Here is a 17898-nt window from a genome sequence, read left to right as displayed (position 1 = left end):
AAATTTCCTTGCCAAGCTACATGAAACAGATTTCTGGAAGTCCACAGAAAAATTATTACTAATTGCCCGAAATGAGAAGCAAAAATATGCTGTTTCATCCGCTGAGACAAAAGCATATGAATCAACTCTTTCAAATGAAGAAGATGCCACCACTAAAAGACGTCCAGGGCGGTGAATAAGGCTTTTAAGCCTGAAAAATAAGATTCTTTCAAATATACAGAACAAGGCTTTTAAGCCTGAAAAATAAGATTCTTACAAATATAGTCGATGACTAAAAGGCAAGTCGACGGCAAGGGGTGTTGTATAGAACCAGAAAACGGGCAGTACAATGGAAAACTTCGGATTACAAAATGCTTTGACTTCTGAAAAATACCAGCCAATTATAAGTAGCGTAGCATTACAACAGATCATAAATATTTTGTTGTTACCGTAGTCTCTACGGTCAGGATTTACGTTTTGCAATCGAGAATTTTGAAAAATAGCTTGAGACTAACAGACGAATTTTATTGAGAACTAGGCAGGGGCCGCGCGAACGCAGGCCCCCAGGGCAACAAATTATGACGTAGGCTCTTCCACTTGGGAAGACCTTAGGCGGGCACCCCTCCTCAGTGCAATGGAGGTCACCAACCTAGGCCATGGGCCTTATTGATCACCCATTGACCCCGTCCAGGTAAGTATGTTTCACTGATGCTTAGTGCTCCTTATTTATAAGCCTCGCCTCTATCTCTTCCTTCATGTTTTTTCGATGTGGGAATGCAAATCTATAAAAACAAGCTAAAACTGTTATGCCCTTTTTTTTTGGATAGGCTTTGGGATTGAAGAGGTTTGTTTGTAGGCATTGGAGGACCACAAATTCACCTCTCTAAAAAGTTTAAATAATAAGATTAGACATGTAAAATTACTAATTTAAAAACTCCTAAATTTTATTTAAAAAAAAGTTTTTCCATCCAAATTTCTCTCTCCTCTGGTTTTTAAAACCCTACTTACCCCTTAAGAAAACTATTTATCCTTATCATTCCAATAAAAACTTATAAGAAATAGACTATTCAAATTAGTAACCAAAGCACGTAATCATGAATCCATTTCAGTTACTAGTTGCCATACTTTGTTTTTCCTCATTTCTCCCACCCACTTCATTGCAACAAAACATCAAATCATATCAGTTTCAAAAAAAAAAAAAAAAAATCAAATCATATCACTCCCAAATGATATGGTGACACCATTTTGCTATTGGTAGAAGGACCTAAAACATCAAATCACTTCACTCCCAAATGATTTGGTGACACCATTTTGCTGTTGGTGGAAGGACCTAAGACTTTAGTGTTCATGACTTCCCTTTTAGCATCTAAGAGCATTCGCATCAATTCGACTAAAATTTCATGTCTATTTTACATTAAAAACCTACTTTTTCTATTTTACATACCCACTTCTCAACATCCTCTACATTAGTCCATCTATTTTGAACTCTATTTTATTTAAATAATAAATTTTCTCAATCTTTTTTTTATTTCTCTCAACTACCCATTACATATGCTCTCTCTCTCTCTCGCCATTTTTTCTGATTTGTTGCTCTCTCTTTATACCCATCTCTATACCCATTTCTAAATACAAATCACCGTTCCCTCTTGGTCCTCTCCACACCCTCTTGGTCAGATCTCCATAGACACCTTCACCGCCATCTCAAACCCCTCACTTTCTCTCGCTTCTTTTCTTCCACACTTACTGAGAATAAACATCAAACACCTTCACTGCAAAACCCGTAAGACCCATACTCGCTCCTCAAACAAGACCCAATCTCCACTCCCTCTCGGTTAGATCTCCTCTACCTGTGTTCAACCCTTAAGCCACCTCAAGCATCATCTCTTCTACAAGCTGCCTCAAAACCCATTCCCGTTGACCCATAAGCACTAATCAAGTACCGGACAAAAGCACTAATCAAGTACCAATTTGTTTGTCCGTGTGGGTGTATTTGTGTATATTTATGTTGATTTGTTTGTGTGTGGGTATATGTGTTTATCTGAGGAAAAAGATGAGAAAAGAAGCTACTCAGTTCGTTGTGCACGAAGTAGAGAGAGAAAAAGGTGATGCACAATTACTCTCTGTAATAACAATGATATAAAAATTTTTTGGTGCAAAATATGTAAAATTGGCTGGATTTTGTGCATGGTTTTACATATGAAAACAGGAAAAAGTAATCCCGCGATCCACGGACATAATTTTATTCACCATTCAAATTGAATTTCATTTGTTTTCCTCTAAAAGACTCAATTTTTTTTATCTGTTCACAGAAAAATTCAATTTTTTCACTTCAATAAAACATGGGAGGGAGGGTATACACCACTCGAGTAAAAATATTTTGGCTATAAATGGACAGGGGCCGCGCGAACGCAGGCCCCCACTACCACAAATTATGACGTAGGCTCTGCCACTTGGGCAGACCTTAGGCGAGCACCCCTCCTAAGTGCAATGGAGGTCACTAGCCTAGGCCATGGGCCTTTTTGATCACCCATTGACCCCGTCCAGGTAAGTATGTTACAACGCTGCTCCTTGCTTCTTATTTATACTCCATTCTCTCCTCTACTTTTTTTGTTTTCCGATGTGGGACTTAAGCTTATTGCGCACTCGTGACATCGTAGCTCCAAAGGTGAGTTACGAGTCCTATCCCTCATTCGGTATTATATTCATCAGAGAAAGCACGGATCAAACCTTAGCATCAAACATGTGGTGAGGGCTTATAGAGTAATCTTTTATCTTTGGCACAATCCTTTTATTTGATTAATTACGACCAGTAGTTACAACTAGGCCATTTTGTAATTGACTGGTGAAATAATAATGTATTCATGTTATTGTTAAACATGCTTTGTCAGCAATTTCACTACGATTGCTACTTTTGTTCTCTAAATAAGTGTCTTTGTTTAGTATTAAAAAAATAAATTAAAATAAAAACAGTATGACTAATTATTATTAAACATCTAATAATAGGAATTGAGTTGAAAGTTGAAACCCAAGGTCGTATGGGTTACCCAATTACCATCATTGTCAAATCATTATAGCAATTTATGAACAGTACCCAACGGCCTCCTTAATGCCTTTTCCCATCTATTTGTGTGAATTGACTTCCTATGATTTAATTCTCAATTCATGTCTCGCATTCTGCTCCTAGCACTAATAAGTAACCAAATCTACACAGGCCCGTTACTCTAACATGCCCAAAAACTCATAATAAGTAAAATTCACAAAAAGATTAAGCCATAATGGATTTTAACCTGCAAAAGGATCCTTTTTTCTTTTAGTTAGTAAACCTAATTGTCTATGGATTGCTCATGTAGATGGGAATACCATGATCATAATTGAAATTTCATTGCTTATTAACCAAAACCTTTAAAAAATAAAAGTCTCTCTCAAGAAATAAGAAGTATTTAGTACATGCACTTAAAAACTGAAAATACATATAGAAATACGAGAGTAAAAAATATGTTTTATATATGAAAACGGGGCCTAAATATCCTATAGCACATGTTTAAGATATTTTTATCTATAAGCACATTTTTCTACCATTCATTGTACATAAAATTGCTCTTCAATTTCTCAAGTTAAATTGTGCCACCCTTTTGAATTAAAGAACAAAAAAAAAAAAAAAAAAACCTTTTTCAAATTATGAAAATTAAGGAGCTGTTTAATAGACTTGTTTAAAAACATTCTTTTAATTTTTAAACACGTACTTTTGACAACACGTACTTCAAAAATATTTAGACACCAGAAACTGCCCTTAAAAATTTCACATTCATTTTCTTCGGAGTGACCAGGTCAAATGACTATAGACTTACCGTACAAATATCAAATACAATAAAAATCTAGCAATAAATTGGGATTAGATTTAACAGGGGCCGCGCGAACACAGCCCCCGCTACCACAAATTATGACGTACACTCTCCGCATTGGGAGATGTTAGGCTGGTGCACCTCCTAAGTGCAATGAAGGCCACCGACCTAGGCCATGAGCCTTGTTGATCGCCCATAGACCCCGTCCAGGTATGTATGTTTTCAAGTGCCTCTTGCTTTTAATTTATACACAACCATCCACCTCACTATTTTTATACCCATTCAATGTGGGACAACAACAATGTTTAAAATCCGCATTCTTCACAAAACCAGGATTGGCTTTCTTGTGGGTAGTATAACATAACACAAATCATAGTGTTTCTTGGCACCCCTTTACGCCTAACAATACTGTGCCAAATTAGCTTCACCTCACTCAGTCACAGCAAAGTCGTCAAGCATTCTGGTCCCTCAGATGGCAATGGATTTTGCCTATTGGTACTAGGCATGGTGCTCTTTTTTCTTTTTTTGGTGGCTTAAGTCCTTATCATGCACTCGTAGGCTACAATAGCAATTCCTAACCCACCAATCTTCATTCGTGACCGCCGCAAGTAGATTTCCTTTCACATGACATGAGCACCAAATTTCTGAGGCTTGTACTTATGTCAAGAAAAGGTCCCGACCTCTTGTCCAGATTCTCCAGTTCTTTTCCGTTAAAATTAAGTGCTACATGGATCCATGCTTTTGTTTGACAAATCAATGGAAGCGTCAAATTCAAATAAAATTACGGAAAATTAGGTACGATACAAGGACGAAACGTCAAAAAGTATTTAAGAATTCATATCATAATCATTGAGGCCATTTTTGCTAAGCCCAAGTACTTTTGGACTCACTATTTTGTTTTTTCTCACACCCATATGGAAAATCATTAGGGAATTCGGAATAATAAGATTTGGATTATAAAAGAGGACTTGCTCTCGGCTCATCCATTGGCTCAAAAGAAGTTTTGTAAAGTGCCTTTAGAAACACTTGTAAAACCCAAAGTGAGCTCAAGTACAAGCCAACACCTTCTATTAAATAAAACGGTATATGAACCAAAATGTTTATGAATAGTTTAAGTTGAACTCAAGAAAAATACTTGTTTATTATCATTTGTTTAGCAAATAAGTCAAACACACTTACATGATCTATGATCATAAATTTTGGCCAAATTGCCTACACTCTTAAAAGTTTGCTTGCTACCATTTAATACTTACTGGCATGATTCCTTAAATTTAGCACATTGAGACACACCAACTTGGGATTTTGAAAAATTCTAAGACCACAAAAAATTGCTCAACTTTTGCTACAACTTACCATGTAGCGAGCTGTGTAATTTTTTGTGGTCCTAGTTCTAGGATTTTGATTCATAAATTAGAATAAACTAAACATTAGACAAATAAATAAATTCAAAACTATATTTTAAATGGTCCAACATGCAATATAGGCAAAAAATTTAAGAACACCAGCAGCCAAAATGTCCACATGCCCAATTACAAATGATTTTTTTAGGATAAATGGTTTGGGGACGGATGTAAATAGTTTCTCATTAGTGCACAACAGTGGTGCTCATGAGTCATGATTCCAGCATTATTACTGGCCGAGACTACCTGTTGCAGATCCTTTATTGCAAAGGTAAATAAAATGACTTAATTTATACGTTGGACTCTGATTTTAAAATCGACAAACATTTGAGGATTTAATACAGGTAAACTACGAGAACCCCAATTTGCATTTAAATGGTGTGGAAATGTAATAAAAGTGCTGAAACAAGAAAGTTTTGCCATTAGCTGCCACAAATGATATACAAAATAGAAATACAAGCATGTCCGGTGCTTGACTTTGGGGCAGAAAACATCATGCTAAAAATGACATGATTATATTTTTTTTTATAAAATAAAAATAAATATACTTACGCTGAAAACCAAATACACCAGCCACATTCCATTCAGAATTTCTTGCCATATAATTTACTTTTAGTCATTCTTAATCCACCTAACCCAGCAGCCTTCAAGCATCTCCGCTAAAACGATAAACAGATAAGTTAAGACTAACATTGTGTAAGGGCCGCGCGAACGCAGGCCCCCACTGCCACAAATTATGACGTAGGCTCTCCCACTTGGGGAGACCTTAGGCTGGCACCCCTCCTAAGTGCAATGGAAGTCACCAACCTAGGCCATAGGCCTTGTTGATCACCCATTGACCCCGTCCAGGTAAGTATGTTACTCGTTGTTGCCCGCACCTTATTTATAACAAGCCTTGGTCTCTCCTCTTTTGTTTTCATTCGATGTGGTACCTGAAAAACTAGTATAGCTTATTACTTCAGTTATCATTGTCCAAAGACGCACAGTTTAATTGATCTAGAATCCAAGACTATTTGGAATCTGATGCTTGCTTTGGACCTTCCTACACCCCAAGAGCTCTAATAACTCAACTAATATTTTTTGGTGTTTCTGACAGAGACATATAAGGTTCAAATATTTGGCCTTCAACTAATGAATTGTGATAATAAAAAGTTACCTCTCCTACACAACATGGGATGATATAGGTCATGTTTGTAAATACCCCCAAGTCATACGAAGGATATTGGGTAGACCATAGAGTACCCCCCATCCTGTATTGCGTCTCGTCTCTTCTCAATACTGATGTATCATACAGTTAGTCTTACCGATAAAACATTGCTATCGTTTTTTCAAATAATAATAATATGTATATAAAATCACAATGAATACATATGATTTTAGTTGTGTTTTTTTCACCAAAAGGTTATACATTTTCCTTCCAAAGAAAGTTAATTACAATAAAATTACACAATGAAAAACTAAAAATATATTAGTGGTAATAAAAATTAATACGAAAGTTTAATTTATTTATTAGTATGTGCAGCCAGAATTTCGTTGGACTGGACTGTAGTTTGTCTTCTATACAACCATTGTCTTATAAAAATTACAAGACAACTAATAAAAATTAATACTAAAGTTAAATACAAAAACATATTTTGCAGCAAGAATTGTGTCTTAAATGTATTACAGGACAAATAAGTGAACGACTGATAACTCAAGACATGGAGTGATGGAGGTACTAACCTATATGTGGAAGAAGAGAAGATGATGGGGCAAGTATCTCATGACAACCTATTGCTCCAAACTGCTATAATTTTGTGTCACACTACCAACTTAGTCCAATAATGTGGTAAAATTAAAACTGAGAAAAAGTAACAAACCTTGTTTTACACGAAAAGAAAACATACAATTAGATGAAAGGAACTAAAAGACCAACACAAAATGCTAATCCCCTACACAAGGACATGATGCACAGGCTTGTCACTTTTGAAATTTAATTAAGTATGATGTGGGGAAAGAGAAGGTATGATAATCTCCTACAGATGAATAACGAAGGTACATGAAAGAGAGATAGAGGTCTTGGGACCAAAAACAATGAAAGAAAGATTGAACAAAGAGGAGACCCATGTAACCCACTTCATTGCCATACCTAGGTTTATACATGTTTGGTTCATTGTTTGGGTCACATAATCCAGCTCCTACAACCCAAAAATAAACCATCCTTTATTGGTTCATGTGTTCAGCCGAGAACCAAGCAAACCACCCTAAGATAATCTAGTTGGTTTCATTTTTAGGCTAACCAATCTCAAGTCACAACTTACACCAATGGTAACAACCAATTACAACATGAAAATGGAGGCAATGTCATTAGAAAATACAAAGCAGAATGAGAATAGAATATATCTTATAACCAAAAATTTCCATATCACACCCTCCTGAACACTGAAATTCTATCTGCAAAACACTTGTAGCTGTTACATGTGAATGTTCAAGTGCTGCAATATTTCCATCAAGAATTTACCTCTCAAAATCCTATGCAGCTTAAAGAATCTCATATGAGTCTCTCAATATAATACATCAAACCCCACAAAATTATTTCATCTCACAAATATGATCCATCCAAAACAAAAAAGACAAAAAGAGACTTATACAGTGCCTGACATTTCTGTAAACAATCCGACAACACCTGACTTGCAGACTGATCTCATAGCAACGTTTCAACTCCTCAATCAAGTTTCATAACCATCAAAACAATCTAAGGATTAACCTATGAACCAGGCTAGATAACCATGGACCCACAAAAGAACAATAATCTAGCCAAAACACCATGAACAAAAAAAGAGTACCAAATAGAAAAACCATCTATTAGATAAAAACTAACCCAATGCACAATAATTAGAAAAAAAATTAGAGGAAAAAAAAGGCCCCAAATTTTCCTAGGGCTACTCGGTGTAAACAACTCTAGTCTCCAATGCCAAAAACATTTTCAAATTCTCCATTTTTAATTCTTTTTTTGATAAGAAATTCTCCAGTTTTAATTCAACTGCATCAAGTCTATAGTCCAAAGCAAAGCAAGAGAGTAGAATGTTTTCACCTTGAAAGTGTGAGAAAAAACAGAGGGGGAGGGGGTCATTAAGATTATAAAAGAACTCGTCTCTTCCAAAGACAAGTTCCAAGAGTACAACAATTTAAAAATGGCCAAATCATCTTAGCCATCTCATCAGAATAAAGGTTAATGGAGAGATGATTTTATGAAAAAACTATTTCCCCAAATATATATATATTTTTAAATCCTAATTCCCAAGTATTTATTAAAAATTGTATTGTTTAACAAAATCCCCCCAGTTTTGGATTTTGATCTTTTAATATATTTTTTTCATTCTTTTTTCCCAAGAAACATACAAATCTGCTGAAATCACTTTCCATTGTTTTCTGATCTGATTTAAAAAGCACTTTGAAGTACTTCTGTCATTTCAGTTCTTACAAAAAGATAGGAGTACTAGTTACTTACAAAAAGATAGTAGGTACAGTGCCTTTTTTCTAGGGGGGCTTAAAGTCCTCATCATCCACTTTGTACATCAAAATAGCAATTCCAAACTACCTGGTGGTCAGCCTAGCAATCTTCATCCATGATCACCACAGGTAGATTTCCTTTCACATTAGCACCAACTTTCTGAGCCTTGTAACAAAACGTCAAGAAAAGGTCCCAACCTCTTGTCCAGATTCTTCATTTCTTTTCGGCTAAATTTGAGTGCTAGAACCCTCCTTTTGCTTGAAAATTCATTGGAAGCATCAAATACAGTAAAATTAAAGATATTAAGTAAAAATAACATGAAAATTCATTTGCATTACACCTAATACTAATAGTAATACATGACGTAAATAACTTGTGGTGGTTGGGATGAAACTTGTCACCAAAAATCCCATTATTTTCCATATATATTTGGGACAAACAAAAATTTATCAAAATGTAAGTATGTGAACAATCAATTCAGCATGATCATAGCAATACTTAAATCCATTTTCTTGTTTACAACTTTTGAAAATGACATTCAGTCCTATATTTATCATAATATCTATCCCAATTGTAAGTTTGTAACTAAAAAAAGAAAAAAAGAAAGACGTTCAGTACTATATTTACCATTAATGTCTATCCCAATTTTATTTCGATATTCATTTTTTATATAATGCAAGAGAACATACACACAAGTTTCAATTAAAACTTAAGCTTACAGAGGACACAACTAAGACAATGTATATCAATGTGAGGATGTACATGACACTCAACCAATCAAAAAGAAAGTGAATTATAAGGATATCATTACATTTAAAACAAGAACCCAAACATTGTCTAGTATAACACTTAACAAATACAAATTATACTCAATATAATAAAGTCCAATTAACAAAAATTAAGATATATGTTCTAATGACAAGCACGTTATGTTGAAGATTTTGTAATTAATATTCTTTTGGGATACTGATTAAAAAAAATTTCTTAAACATACAAAAAAGGCAAGAAAAAAAATTAAAACACTATAAGTGATAATTTATTTGAAGCAATTACCTGGGTTGAAGAATCACAACTTGAAGCTGTAAGGTTCACATTGGGACGTTTTCTATGATTACGTTCTTCTTGATGGCACACTCCGCGTTTTGGTGGTTGATTTTTCCTGTAATCCATCTCATTCCGGAGTGGTGGTGGTTTTAGGCAACTTTGTTGTCTAGCCATACTAGGGTTAGTGTATAACTTGGGGAGCTTGGCCTCTCGCCGGTATGGGACATTGGGTATTGAATTAAATTGTGGCTTATAGCAAGCAAGTTGTTCTGCCAATCTGTAGCATGGATCAATAAACTGGTGGCCATTCAGTGACACAGCATGACAAGATGCAATTACATGTGAACAAGGGATCTTAAATATCTGCCATTTCCTACAACTGCATGTTCTCTCATCCAACTTAACTGCTTGATAACGATTGCCCCTACTTGCAAACCCAAACCCTGAACCCACTTGAGAATCATTACCTCTATTTACAATCCCTGGATTCATAGATATCCATATATGAAATGTACCATGCTCCCGATCAAGGATTGTTATAGTATGCCTTTTTGACTTCTCCACATATCTATCAAATTTATTTATGGCATATTTACTGAATAATTGACCTTCTTTTAGTTGAGCTTGAATCTTACTGCGGCGATTATTGAAGTACTGAGCAAGTTTAATGAAAATTGATTGCACCATCGCAGTTATAGGCAGATTCTGTGCACCTTTCAATAAAACATCTAAGCACGCAGGTAAGTGAGTGGTCATTACCCCATAACGCCGCCCACCATCATATGCCAAGGTCCACATTTCAAGTGGGATTTCATCCAAGCTTTTTCCGGCATCTGAATTATAATTTCTAATGGCCTCCATTATAGCATTGAATTTCCTAAGCTGATTAGCATGACCTGCCTTCATAATCAATTCCATCAAATGTTTGTCATGAAACCTTTCATTGAAATTGCTTGCTATGTGACGAAGACAGAATCGATGAAACATATTATCAGGCCGCCAACAAAAAAGCGGATTAGATAGGGCTGAAATGATACCTTTGTGTTGGGAAGATATGAGACAAATCCCTTGGCGTTGAGTGACATACAACCTAATACAAGATAAAAACCATGACCAGCTAGCGCACGATTCTCCTTCCACAATAGCAAAGGCAAGTGGAAAAACTTCATTTTCAGCATCAACTGCCATTGCAATCAACAACCAGGCTTGGTATTTTCCATACAAAACCATTGCATCAATACTGATAACTGCCCTACAATGTTTGAACCCTTCAATTGAAGGACCAAAAGCCCAAAATACACGCCGAAAGAAAGCATTTCCTTGGACTGGACTGTTAACGAAGTTCCATTCAACCTTTGTAGTTGGATTTGAATCTTTAAGTGCCATCATCAATTTTGGTAACAGATTGTAGTATTCATCCCAATCCATAACAAGTGACTTCTGTTTCATGTCCTGCACCTTGTAAGGAGCAGACTTGATTGCAATAGTGTTGTTGATGCATCCCTCACCCTCCAAAGTTTTTTTTTGCCCTTCTTTCCCTCCAACTTCCATACGAGGTTTCACACTTATATACAACTCAATATCTTTTACTTCGGGCGTTGACTTCATCTTGTCAAACATGATCTTAACATGTTTGTTTCCTTTTATCAATACATGCCTGTATGTCACGTGGTGACTGAGGACTTCATGAGGAGCACGATAAGTAATTGTTATGTCATGCGACTGAGGGTTCACATCCAGCTCTTTCATAATTTCCCTTTTCAAACCATCCAGGGTGTTCAGGCTACTATTTAGCAGAATAATCTCGCACTTTTTACCTGGCCCTTTATACGGCAATCCCTGCTTCTCATCATCACAGCAAGGCTCTCCGCCATAGTATAATAATGTACAAATTGAATTCATCGCAAACCTATTCAAGTCAAATGAAATTTACAAAATGTTAGTGACAAATATAATACTTTTTTTCAACATCAATTAAAAAACATTTTATCCAAGCAAAGTACAAACAAATGTCAACAACACCCGTTACAACATCACATCTGGTATGGTTATGAAATTATGTCCCAAAATAGCCAAAAACTCCACACCTCAAACAAATTTTTATATGGTCAACACACCTTACATTATTAAATACACCTATTATTCATTTCATACCCAATACAAAATTCCAAGTCCATCTAAGGTCTGGCATTCAAAACCCATTCAAATCTTTAACGTTTTATGTCTGTTATAAGTTATAATAAAAACCTGGCAATACTAAATGTGAAAGCAATAGAGTCGAATCTAAGGAAGTCTCATCTAAACAGAAGAAAGTTAAGAAGAAAGTCACTACAGAAGCTACTGCTACTACTGCAGAAACTACTGCTGCTACTGCAGAAACAGAGGATAAGAAGAAGAAAGATGTTACAAAGCTACAGGCAGTTTAGTATTTTGTTGTAAACTACTTGTAGTTTAGGAGCTAATTTATAGATAGTGGATTACAGCTGTCAGTTTATTAGTTCTGAGGCAAAGTTAGTTAGTTAGTACAGGTATATATCTTGGTACACAAACAATAATGAATTGAAACGTTCAGGATTGTTTGATAAATGTGTTTAAACACATGTTTTCAGTTTTTAAACAATATTACATTTTCACGCACTTTTTTCACTCACATGTATTTCCAAAAAAATATAAACAACATTACTAAATGAGCCCTCAGTTTTTCCCAATTCAGATTTCATACTAAATGTTCACAATATTTACAAAAATATCTTAAATAATTTTAACCCAATCTCTAAAAACCTAGTAATTCTCAGTACCTTAATCAAAACCCACACAGATTTTTTGAGATGGCCCCGAAAACCCAAACTCTACACCTTGAGAGAGAGAGAGAGAGAGAGAGAAATAGAGAGAGGTGAGCGAGATTAAGAGAAAGTGGAGAGACTTAGACTGAGAGACATCAAGATTTTTTGAGATCGCCCCGAAAACCCAAACTCTACACCTTGAGAGAGAGAGAGAGAGAGAAACAGAGAGAGGTGAGCAAGATTAAGAGAAAGTGGAGAGACTTAGACTGAGAGACATCAAGAGCAAGGACGAAACTAGAATTTGAAGTTCGGGTGACCAAAGTGTAAACCCAAAAAAGTTTATAAAAATCAAAATTAACATCTACTCAAGCTTTGTTGAATTTCAACACGTTCATTAACATTATAATCTCATATTTTCACAATTTGGACTGAATACTAATTTAATCAGTGGTAATTTTTTGGAATTTTGTTTGAAAATTTTCATGAATTGGGACATCAACACTAGGGGCAATGCTGCATTATTAGCTTCAAATTATTTGTAATTTTTTTCTCTTTAAAAAAATCAAATATTATAGATAATTTTCCCATCATCAACAATTCAAGTAAAAGTTTCGATATTTCCATACTATATAGCTCTATCGTTTCAAAATTTAGTCCAAAAAAAAACCAAACAAACATACCCCACAAGCTACAACAACATTAATGTTAATAAAATATTCTCTAAAAATAGTTAATAATTCATAAAAATAAATTTAACCTACAAACAAGCATTACTATCCACTGCACACATTTGATCATAGTTCCCACAGGCTTCATATTTTTGGATCAATATGCAATGGGCAAAAGGATGTTGCAGTTTTCTTTTTAGTTTTCATGGGTTAAAATAAAAGATTTTGAAGGAAGGGGGCCAAAAATATATTTTTTTGGGGAAATTTTTGAATATGCTACATTTTTTTCCTTTTTTTTTTTTTTGTGTGTCCATCTCTGATCAAGAGTGAAAGTGAGAGAGACTGAGACTGCAGCGTGGTTTTAACTTTTAAGTTATTTTTTCCAAGGAACTCGAGTCTAATAAGACATTTGAAGGATCTTAAGTTCCACGTGGCAGTTAATCCACAACTTTTGCCACATCTAAGACTCGAGTTCCTTTAGTGAACTAGTTTCTAAAAGTTTGCTTTTGGTTTTGGGTCACATAAAGAAATTGTTAAAGGGTAAAAAATTGACAAACTGAAAGTTTTCAAAAATTGAAGGGCAAAGTGCAAACTTTTAAAGTATAGGGGCAAAAATGTGAACTTCGTTACCAAATTTAGGGACGAAAACGACATAGCCAAAAATTGATCTTTAAAAAATTGCAAGTTTCCTGCTATTATTATTATTATCATTGTTGCTGTCATAAAGCATTTATGAAGTTTTTGTTGGTATTTTAAGTTATTATTGACCTTAAAAATGAAAAAGGAAAATTTGAGATCAAAATTACATAGTCTAGAAAGGTTATGACATCTAGTAGAATGATTAAAAATCATGAGCAAATACCAGCCATTAACAAATTGATAGAGATGAAATACACAACTCACTCTAAATAGATTACTAAGACCAAAGCAACCCAAAAAACTTGCAAAATGTTTTTTGGTTAGTATTTATAGAAATATGTTCCTTTCTTAAGAGGGTGAAACACACACGCACAAACACGATGAAAGTAAAAAAGAGCAGATATAAAATATTTTTTTAAAAAAAAAAAAAAAACAAAAGAGACAGAAGCAACTCACTGTCGTGGTAGTGTGTTGTGGAGCAGGAATGAAGCATTTGAGAGGTGAAGAAAATGCCGGAAAAGGAGGTGCTGTGAGAGTGTTACTTTGGGTTTCTTTGCTGAGAGAGAGAGAGGGGTAAAGGTAAAGCTGACCAAGGCAGGAATGAAACTATGAAAGTTAAAACTAAAAGAACAAGCTTTTTACCAAAAAAATTTATCAGTTATTTTTTTGGTGGAAAATTCTTAAGTTGCTGTCAAATTTTATTATTAAAAAAAAAATACAGACTTAAGTCATTAGTGTGATATTATACTAATTGTGGGTACACGACTCACATCAATCGGTATTTGTCCGCTTTGGGGAGGTTTTGTGACGAAGGGGTGGGAGCTAAGGATTTTTGCCATGAAGTGATTGACACCTAGGCTCACCCCAGTCCCACATCGCCTAAGTAACCCTCCCACTCATGGTTTATAAGCTTCTGGAGCGATCATGAGTGTATCACTACTAATAAATAGGTTATTTAATTATTTTGAAATGTTAAATTTTTTTTTTTTTTTTTTTTAATAAAAAAGTTTACAAACTAATGGAGTAATAAATGATATGGATGTTATAAACTTTTAATTCGGTCCAGTTAATATGTGCCCTTAGAGCACACATTACTTATCTATTTTGGAAAATTTTTTATGAGAAATTAAAAAAGTTATCAAAACAATGAATTATTTTTTCAATTTTTTATAAAAAATTTTCTAAAATGGTTTACTAAAATATGCCTTTAGGACACACATTAATAAATTCATTTTTAATTTTATGTTTTATGAGTTGACACAATAAAGTATAAGATTTTATAATAAATTACAAAAAGTCATATAATCAATCATGTCAAACCACTCACTTTTCAACTATTTAATTAACAAAATATAAATTTATAATAAAATTTTTAATAATTATAACATCACTCTTTATTCTAATATGAGTTTAGTTCATAAATCTATTATAAAATTTATAATAACTAATTAATTATAGCATTGTTAATTTTGCACAGCTAGTACTAGCTTAGCTTATCATTTTTTTTATTTAATTTATCATGTTAAAAGTTTTGTAATTTGATCGGCACTTTTAGATGTTTTTACATTCACATTCAAGAATTTTCTTTTCCCAACAATTGAATTATAAAAGGGGGAAAAAAAACTTATAAATTGGATACTTAGCCCCTATTTTATAATGTATTTTCAAATTGTATTTTTTTTCCTCTTAATTTTACTTTTTGTTTATGTAAAGTTTTTTTAAAACAAAATATCTTTTGAAAAGTTTTTTTATTCTTTTTCCTCAAGGAAAAAAAATTATTATAAAACTATCAGGATTACATGCACAAAAGGACAATGCCGAAGATTACATTCACAAATCACGATTATAAAGTAGGCATCAGTAAATGGCACACCTCCCAATCAAGCGGAATAAACGTGTTTCAAAAAGAAAAAGAAAATTCATGCATGAAATTGTGATTCCAAATCACGATTTCGGTTGTATTTGTACCGCTAAAAAGTTAAATTTGTTCCGCCAAAAAGTGAATTCTCTTTATTGTATGGTACATTTGTACTGCCAGCCAACCCGCCATACATTTGTAGAAAAGCAATATTCCCGCCAAAAAGAATCTTTGTATAGCCACATCACTTGTCAATTTGTGCAAAACAGGAGTTTAGCTACACTGTTAAAGCAATCACATCAATATTTTTATAATTGAAAAAAAATCACATTTTAATCTATCAATCTTAGAATTCAGCTACATCATACCATGAATAATTGTTTAAAAACACATGATTGTTATTGTAATCATGTAAATTTATACTGGCATTATTTATTTTGTATTTAATTTTTTATTATTTTTATGATGAAATAAGAAGATGAATAATAATTGTTATGTGTGAAATTTTTTTTTTTAAATTAAGTAAATTTGATATTTTAATGAAATGTATTGTAAAATTAATAATTCGATGTGAGATTTTTAAAAAGTGAGTATATAAAATAGAAAAAATAAGTTCTTATGCTAAAATAGACATAAATTTTTGCATGAGTTGATGTGTATACAGAATACTCATACTATTCATTTGCAAATATATTTTTAATATTTTCTTTACTCACATAGAAATGATTTGGGAGAGTAATAAAAAATAGTTAAAAATAATATTTTAATAAAACTTAGTGTAAAATAGATGATTTGATATGAGTATTTTTGAAAATTTATTATGTAAAATAAAAAAATAGGTTCATATGTTAAAATAAAATGAAATTTTTACACAAACTAAGAGTATTACCATCAGGTGTGTCAAATGCCAAATATTTGGCATTTGACACACCAAACATCAAAAAACCACTCTTATCAGGTGTTGTAAATGCCAAAATATTTGGCATGAGTGAACAGTATGCTCTCAAATATGAGAGTGTATGGACAAAAATAGTATAAGTGTTTAATATTTTTTTATTCTCTTTTCTCTCTCCTCTCTCATCACTTTATTATTTTCTCTTCTCTCTCATTCTTCCTCAGACATCAAACCTCTCCTCTTTTCTTCTTTCTCTCTTCCTCTCAACCTCATCGCGCCACCTCTTCGACCTAATGTCGATCTTTGTTGCTGTGGTGGGTTTTTTTTTTTTTTTTTTTATACCCGGTTCGGTAGTGGGTAAGTCGAGATGGTGGTGGGAGGGTCGGCCTATGGATGGGTTCCGAAGGATGGGTCGGCGATGGGTGGGTTGGAGGCGATAGTGGGTGGGTGTGTGGGATGTGGTGGGTCAATGGTGGGTTGTGTTTTTTGTTTTTATTTTTTTGTTTTGGTGGTTGTGATTTAATGGTGGATTTGGCAGTTAGTGGTTGTGGGTTGATTTTCATGGGTTTTGATGGGCTGATGTTGGTGGGTGGCGGCAGTTGTGGGTTGATTTTGGTGGTTGTGGTTTTTTTTTTTTTTTTAATATATATATTTTTAATTTTATAAGGTGGTGTTGGTGGATGTGGGTTTGTGCTAGTGGTGGCTATCGATGTTGTTGTGGCAATGGTTGTTGGTGGCCATTGTTGCGACAATGGTGGTTTTTTTTTTTTTTTTGGTAAAGGAGATTAAATGCATTAAAACTAAATCAGTCTGTTACAAAAGGCCCTTTCTATATCCAGCAGTAGAGTCAATTCCGTACCGTACCAGCCGGTACGGCCGGAATTTATCATACCGACAGGTGAACCGGTACAGAAACACCCATGATTCGTACCGCTTAAAATACCGGTCCTTACCAGACTATACCGAACATACCGCCAAATATTGGACATCTCGGCTGAAAAATGGATACCAGGCGGTACTAAAAACTTGAAGAAAATGGAAAAAGTTAGAAGCAGAAAGCTCACGATGTCGTCTTCACTGATTGTTTTCCTATGTTGTCGGCCATTCCCCCAGCCTTCCTCCTTCTGTTTTATCCAGCCGCTGCTCTTTTTTCTTCTTCTTCTTCTTCTTGTTCAGTTTTGACCGAGACTGTTCTTCTTGTGCCTTCTGTTTTAGTTGTGTGTGGCTCTTGTTTTTCTTTTTTTTTTTGTGAGAATCAGTGTGTGGCTCTTGTTTAATTGTTTTGTGTGAGTTTTAG

The 17898-nt window shown here is 34.2% G+C and overlaps 1 protein-coding gene and 4 non-coding genes across 6 annotated transcripts; all 5 read right to left on the bottom strand.

Annotated features, from left to right (window-relative positions):
- Positions 1-517: 517 nt before the first annotated feature.
- On the bottom strand, positions 518-678 carry LOC115983026. The gene has a single exon (XR_004089841.1). It is a non-coding gene; the product is annotated as a U1 spliceosomal RNA (small nuclear RNA).
- Positions 679-2370: 1692 nt separating this feature from the next.
- Positions 2371-2531, bottom strand: LOC115983071. The gene has a single exon (XR_004089875.1). It is a non-coding gene; the product is annotated as a U1 spliceosomal RNA (small nuclear RNA).
- A 1350-nt stretch (positions 2532-3881) lies between these two features.
- Positions 3882-4039, bottom strand: LOC115983058. Its single transcript, XR_004089862.1, has one exon. It is a non-coding gene; the product is annotated as a U1 spliceosomal RNA (small nuclear RNA).
- A 1878-nt stretch (positions 4040-5917) lies between these two features.
- Positions 5918-6078, bottom strand: LOC115983083. The gene has a single exon (XR_004089884.1). It is a non-coding gene; the product is annotated as a U1 spliceosomal RNA (small nuclear RNA).
- Positions 6079-8668: 2590 nt separating this feature from the next.
- On the bottom strand, positions 8669-14414 carry LOC115982543. Of its 2 annotated transcripts, none has more exons than XM_031105170.1 (3): positions 14305-14414; positions 9768-11667; positions 8669-8971 (listed from the first exon to the last, which is right to left on the bottom strand). In XM_031105170.1, the coding sequence occupies exons 2-3, from the start codon at positions 11658-11660 to the stop codon at positions 8942-8944; spliced, it is 1923 nt and encodes a 640-aa protein (XP_030961030.1). In that variant the 5' UTR covers positions 11661-11667; positions 14305-14414; the 3' UTR covers positions 8669-8941. The 2 variants fall into 2 exon arrangements, with proteins under 2 accessions (XP_030961030.1, XP_030961031.1); XM_031105171.1 differs by having other exon boundaries at positions 8669-8962.
- Positions 14415-17898: the final 3484 nt, after the last annotated feature.

Source organism: Quercus lobata, chromosome 3, assembly GCF_001633185.2.
Source record: "Quercus lobata isolate SW786 chromosome 3, ValleyOak3.0 Primary Assembly, whole genome shotgun sequence".
Lineage (NCBI taxonomy): Eukaryota > Viridiplantae > Streptophyta > Magnoliopsida > Fagales > Fagaceae > Quercus > Quercus lobata.
This window is presented reverse-complemented; position numbering and strand designations above follow the sequence as displayed.